Source organism: Natrix helvetica (assembly GCF_964273705.1).
Source record: "Natrix helvetica genome assembly, chromosome: W".
Lineage (NCBI taxonomy): Eukaryota > Metazoa > Chordata > Lepidosauria > Squamata > Natricidae > Natrix > Natrix helvetica.
Genome location: NC_138555.1, coordinates 82,998,557 through 83,005,259, shown reverse-complemented (window position 1 = coordinate 83,005,259; position 6,703 = coordinate 82,998,557). Strand labels below are relative to the sequence as shown.

The window sequence follows — 6,703 nt, the reverse complement described above, 5'->3', positions numbered from 1 at the left end:
TTGGAAGAAAGAGAAGAAGGGGTCTTAAACACAATTTTAGACCATATCCTGTCTTTTCCCCGACAGCCTTGCAAGGTAGGCCGGGTCAGAAAAAAAAAATAGTAAGGGTTACGGGAAGGATGGGGCTGTGTGTCTCGATCTTGGCTGCTTTAAGAGGTGAGGACTTCAACTCCCAGAATTCCCCAGCCAGCGGAAGTCCATCCATCTTAAAGTATGCAGAGTAGAGACCTCTGGGAAATGAAGTCCACATCTCTTAAAGCATGCTGCCTGTAGAATTCTGGGAGTTGAAGTCCTCACCTCTTAAAACAAGGTGGCTGGGGAATTCTGGGAACTAAAGTCTTCCTAGCTTAAAGCATACTGTCTGAGGAATTCTGGGAGCTGAAGTCCTCACCTCTTAAAACATACTGACTGGGGAATTCTGGGAGTTGAAGTCCTCACCTCTTAAAACAAGGTGGCTGGGGAATTCTGGGAACTAAAGTCTTCCTAGCTTAAAGCATACTGTCTGAGGAATTCTGGGAGCTGAAGTCCTCACCTCTTAAAACATACTGACTGGGGAATTCTGGGAATTGAAGTCCTCACCTCTTAAAACAAGGTGGCTGGGGAATTCTGGGAACTAAGTCCTCCTATACGGTCTGGGGAATTCTGGGAGCTGAAGTCCTCACCTCTTAAAGCATACTGGATGGGAAATTCTGGGAGTTGAAATCTACCCATTTTAAAGCATGCTGGCTGGAGAATTCTGGGAGCTGAAGTCCTCACCTCTTAAAACATACTGACTGGGGAATTCTGGGAGTTGAAATCTACCCATTTTAAAGCATGCTGCCTGGAGAATTCTGGGAGCTGAAGTCCTCACCTCTTAAAACAAGGTGGCTGGGGAATTCTGGGAGCTGAAGTCCTCACCTCTTAAAGCATAATGGATGGGGAATTCTGGGAGCTGAAGTCCTCACCTCTTAAAGCATAATGGATGGGGAATTCTGGGAGTTGAAATCTACCCATTTTAAAGCCTGCTGTCTGGAGAATTCTGGGAGCTGAAGTCCTCACCTCTTAAAACAAGGTGGCTGGGGAATTCTGGGAGCTGAAGTCCTCACCTCTTAAAGCATAATGGATGGGGAATTCTGGGAGCTGAAGTCCTCACCTCTTAAAGCATAATGGATGGGGAATTCTGGGAGTTGAAATCTACCCATTTTAAAGCCTGCTGTCTGGAGAATTCTGGGAGCTGAAGTCCTCACCTCTTAAAACAAGGTGGCTGGGGAATTCTGGGAGCTGAAGTCCTCACCTCTTAAAGCATAATGGATGGGGAATTCTGGGAGCTGAAGTCCTCACCTCTTAAAGCATAATGGATGGGGAATTCTGGGAGTTGAAATCTACCCATTTTAAAGCCTGCTGTCTGGAGAATTCTGGGAGCTGAAGTCCTCACCTCTTAAAACAAGGTGGCTGGGGAATTCTGGGAGCTGAAGTCCTCACCTCTTAAAGCATAATGGATGGGGAATTCTGGGAGTTGATGCCCACCCATCTTAAAGCACGCTGGGTGAAGATTTTTGGGAATTGAAGCCCATCTATCTAGCCCATCTTTAAAGCATGCTGGCTAGGGAATTCTGGGAGTTGAAGTCCTTATCTCTTAAAGTCCTTATCTCTTAAAGCAAGTCTTTAAGTCTTCACCTCTTAAAGCATACTGGATGGGGAATTCTGGGAGTTGAAATCTACCCATTTTAAAGCATGCTGCCTGGAGAATTCTGGGAGCTGAAGTCCTCACCTCTTAAAACAAGATGGCTGGGGAATTCTGGGAAAGTCTCCCTATCTTAAAGCATACGGTCTGGGGAATTCTGGGAGTTGAAGTCCTCACCTCTTAAAACAAGGTGGCTGGGGAATTCTGGGAAAGCCTTCCTATCTTAAAGCATACTGTCTGGGGAATTCTGGGAGTTGAAAATCCACCCATCTTAAAAGCACGCTGGGTGAAGATTTCTGGGAACTGAAGCCCATCCATCTTGAAACACTCCTGGGTGGGGGATTCTGGGAGTTGAAATCTACCCCTTTTAAATCCTGCTGCCTGGGGAATTCTGGGAGCTGAAGTCCACCCATCTTAAGGCTGCCGAGTTAGGAAAACACGGCTTTAAAAATACGTTCCCTCCAAACGGCTGCTCCTTCTGCAAATGAAGCTTCTGACAGGGTTGAACTAGCCGAGGTGCAGAAATTCAGAATATCTGAGCCGGCGTTCGGAAACCTGGGTTCAAATTGGCCTTCCCGCTGCTTTCTTTCCTGGCGCGGCCTACATGGAAGGGGCCAGCTAAACTTTCTAGAAGGATGGAATGAATAACGTCCAAATTCAAGACATGTGCCCCGGGCCAGCCTGGGATCACCCCAAAGACACTGCCCTCAGGCTGACGCCGTCTGGGGCCGATGGGAACCGGAGTCCCGCGTAGCTCGGCAAGGTTCGTCAAAGAGAGAATCCTCACCCGTCCTCTGCTCCATAATCGGTACCAAGCGATACACTTTGTAAGGCTCCGTGACGTCCAGCCGGGACCGGGACGGGACTTCCTCGAACTCGGGACTTTTGCTCAAAGCGCAGCGGACACGGGTCTTCCAAGTCGCCGGGTTGCATTCTCCAGGGATGTACTTTCCTTTATAGATAGCCCACGCCTAGGAAAGGATAATGAATTAATTACATTAACTAACTAACTAACTAACTAACTAACTAACTAACTAACTAACTTATTTCTGTGTATCATCTTTTAACAACCCCATAATCCTTTGCGGGGTGGAGTCTGGGAAACTGAATATGGAGCTGAGTGTTTTTACTGGCCAGATGCCTTTCCCTGTTGCCAATGTGGAGTTATATTCAGCAGATATATTCTCAATGTGCCCAGAGAGAGAAATATCTGTTTCTTCCTAGGATCGAAATCACAGCCTCTTAATTGTAATGCAAGAGCTCTACCTCTAGGCCACCACGCCACTATTTATTGATGTGTATGCATGTATGCATGTATGTATGATGTATGTATGTATGTATGTATGTATATATATATTTACTTTCTTACTTATCACTCAAAGGCAATATTTTTCCTTTATTATTTGAGAAGTCATTCAAGGCAGTCAACGTTCCTAATCTTCCTTCCTTCCTTCTATTTCCCCCACACAACAACAACCCTGTGAGGTGGGTTGGGCTGAGACACCAAAGGACGTGGCTAGCCGGTTTTCGTGCCTAAAGGCAGGACTAGAATTCACAGTCACCTAGTGACCGGCCCAAAGTCACCCAGGCAGCGTTCATGCCTTCCCTTAGATTAGAACTCTCCTGGGGACTGGCCCAAAGTCACTTAGTTTGGCTTTTAATCCTAAAGCAGGACTAGAACTCACCACCTCTTGGTTACTGGCCCTAAGGCAGTAGGGAGGGAGAGAGGGGAAGTGGGAGTGACGGGTTTCTCACATATGCCAATGAAAAGAGCAGTCCGTTTGTCGCCATTTAGAGTTCGTGGTTATTTATTGAATGGGTTATGTCTAGCTATCATTTCTCCATCGTTTATTTTCATCTATGTATTTAGCTTCGCTGTCTGTCTGTCTGAATGGACTTCCAGTTTGCTCGTAGGGCCGTTTTTCGCCCTTTGGAGCCTTCAGCAGGCTTCCCTGAAGGGTCCGGAGGTCGAAAATTGGCCCTTCGGAAAAACCGGAAGTCACCATCTCCGAACTTCTGGGTTCCCTCTAGGTCCGTTTTTCGCCCTCCGGAACCTTCAGGGAAGGCTCCGGAGGTTGAAAATCAGCCCTACGGACAAACCGGAAGTCACCATCCATGAACTTCCGGATTCCCTCAAGGTCCGTTTTTCGCCCTCCGAACCTTCAGGGAAGCCTCCTGAAGGCTCCGGAGGTCGAAAATCAGCCCTACGGACAAACCGGAAGTCACCATCCACGAACTTCCGGGTTCCCTCTAGGTCCGTTTTTTGCCCTCCGAACCTTCAGGGAAGCCTCCTGAACGCTCCGGAGGTCGAAAATCAGCCCTACGGACAAACCGGAAGTCACCATCCACGAACTTCCGGGTTCCCTCTAGGTCCGTTTTCGCCCTCCGAACCTTCAGGGAAGCCTCCTGAAGGCTCCGGAGGTCGAAAATCAGCCCTACGGACAAACTGGAAGTCACCATTCCCAAATTTCCGGGTTCCCTGTAGGTCCGTTTTTCGCCCTCCGGAGGCTTTAGGGAAGATCGTGAAGTCTCTGGAAGGCCTCCGGGGAAGGCGAAAAAACGGTGCCAAAAGCAGGAGGGCGGCGCTGGTCGCACGTGCAGGCGCGCAGTGGGGGTGTCACACACATAGCATTATGGGTGTAGCACGCCCCGCACGACCCCCCTGTGCTCCCTCCGCTTTGGGCACGGGAGCCAAAAAAGGTTCACCATCACTGCCCTATACCGTTCAAGACAAATGGCTCTCCAACATCTTCTTAAAGACTTCTGGTGTTGGGGCATTCACAACCTCTGGAGGCAACTTCTGTTCCACTGATTAATTGTTCTCACTGTCAGGAAGTTTCTCCTCAGTTCTAAGTTGCTTCTCTCCTTGATTAGTTTCCACCCATTGCTTCTTGTCCTGCCCTCAGGTGCCTTGGAGAATAGTTTGACTCCCTCTTCTTTGTGGCAACCCCTGAGATATTGGAAGACTGCTGTCATGTCTACCCTAGTCCTTCTTTTCATTAAACATCTCAGGCCTACCGTGATTAGGACATAGCACAAAACAACCGAGTTGCAAGGGGCCTTGGAGGTCTTCTAGTCCAACCCCTTTCCCAAAGCGGGAAATCTTTTACCATTTCAGACCAACGGTTCTCCCATCTCTTCTTTAAAAATCTCTTCTGTTGGGGCAGCCACAATTTCTGGAGGCAAGCAGTTCCACGGGTTAATTGCTCTCCCTATTAGGAAGTTTACTGCTCAATTCTAAGTTGCTTCTCTCCTGGATTAGTTTCCACCCATTGCTTCTTGTTCTGCCCTCAGGTGCCTTGGAGAATAGCTTGACTCCCTCTTCTTTGTGGCAACCCCTGAGATATTGGAAGACTGCTATCATGTCTCCCCTAGTCCTTCTTTTCATTCAACTAGACATACCCAGTTCCTGCAACCTTCTTTGTATGTTTTAGCCTCCAGTCCCCTAATCCTCTTTGTTGCTCTTCTCTGCACTCTTTCTAAGGTCTCCACATCTTTTCTACATCGTGGTGACCAAAACTGGATGCCGTATTCCACGTGTGGCCTTACCAAGGGATTGTAAAGTGGTATTAACCCTTCACGTGATCTTGATTCTATCCCTCTGTTGATGCAGCCTAGAACTGTGTTGGCTTTTTTGGCAGCTGCGGCACACGGCTGGCTCCTATTTACCCCACTGTTTGTGCAACAATCCTGTTTTGTCGTTAACCACGACTGCTTTTGACACTCACAAATTCCCAACCTCCCCCACCCGTGACCAGCTTGGCACCTTGAAAAAGCCAGCGTCTTCTTCCTGTCGGAATTCCTGCTTCCCGGCGTGTTTCCACGGGATACGAAACATGGTTTTGGCTGGAGGATCATCCCAAACCAAACCTGGGAATTGCCCGCTTTCCACCTGCTCCACCGTCCAGTCTCGGAGTTTCCGCGTGGATCGTATCCCTCGCTTGGAGGTCGCCATCTACCGGGAAGAGCCCACAAAAACAAAAAACAAAAGACAATGCAGCTAGTCCTCAACGTACAACCGCTTGTCTAGCGCCGGTTCAAACTTACGACGAGATGATAAAAAAATTACGTGACAGGGCTTCATAGTTTAGGAACTTTTCTTCTTTCGTTTCATTACTTTATTTATATTTTGTATTATATAGAACTTTACTGTACTGTTCTCTACTTTACTTTACCGTTTCAAAGCCAAAGAGCCAGCGCTGTCCGAAGACGTCTCCGTGGTCATGTGGCCGGCATGACTCAACGCCTTCGAAGGAGCGCGGAACGCTGTTCCCTTCCCACCAAAGGTGGTTCCTAATTTCCTACTTGCATTTTTTTACCTGCTTTCGAACTGCTCGGTTGGCAGAAGCTGGGACAAGTCACGGGAGCTCACTCCGTTACGCGGTATGCTAGGGATTCGAACCGCCGACCTTTCGGATGGACAAGCTTAGCACCTTAGTCACTGGGCCACGGGGTCCCTTATGGTTTTATTATGGTATTATTAGGCTGTTGCCAACCGCTCACACAGGCGAGATGGACGTAGATATTTAAAAATGAAATGAAATGAAAGCCTGAGAGAAGAGCAGATGGAAAGCTCATTCTTTGAAAAAAGAAAACAAAACACGATCCAGATTTGGAAATAAGTTCAAACAGAGACGGGCTAGCAAAAAAAAAAAGAGAGAGAGAGAGAGAGAGAGAGACATCAAGGAAGTGTCAATGAAAAGACACACAACCCACGCACAAGGTTTCTTTGTTGAACTTCCAGTAACCTCAGAAAATCAGAGATATGATAGAAGCACCTTCTGGTCGGGTTATATAAAGGAAGCAAAATAGACTTCAAATAAATAAATAAACGAGAGAGAGAGAGAGAGAGAGAGAGAGAGAGAGAAAGAGAGGGAGGGAGAGAAAGGGAGGGAGGGAGAGAAAGGGAGGGAGAGAGAGGACAGGGGGAGAGAGGGAGAGAGAGGGAGGGAGAGAGAAAAAGGAGGGGGAGAGAGAGGAAGAGAAAGGGAGAAAAAGAGAGAGGGGAAAAGGGAGTGAGGGAGAGAGAGAGGACAGGGG

The 6,703-nt window shown here is 48.0% G+C and overlaps 1 protein-coding gene across 1 annotated transcript in view; it reads right to left on the bottom strand.

The window, feature by feature from the left end:
• IRF9 (interferon regulatory factor 9) overlaps positions 1–6,703 on the bottom strand; it is a 21,140-nt gene that overhangs the window by 10,429 nt on the left and 4,008 nt on the right. Inside the window, exons 2-3 of the mRNA XM_081969190.1 lie at positions 5,430–5,618; positions 2,451–2,634 (exon numbers count right to left, since the gene is read on the bottom strand). Of these exons, the coding sequence (XP_081825316.1) occupies positions 2,451–2,634; positions 5,430–5,618 (373 nt within the window). The remainder of the gene's footprint in view (positions 1–2,450; positions 2,635–5,429; positions 5,619–6,703) is intronic.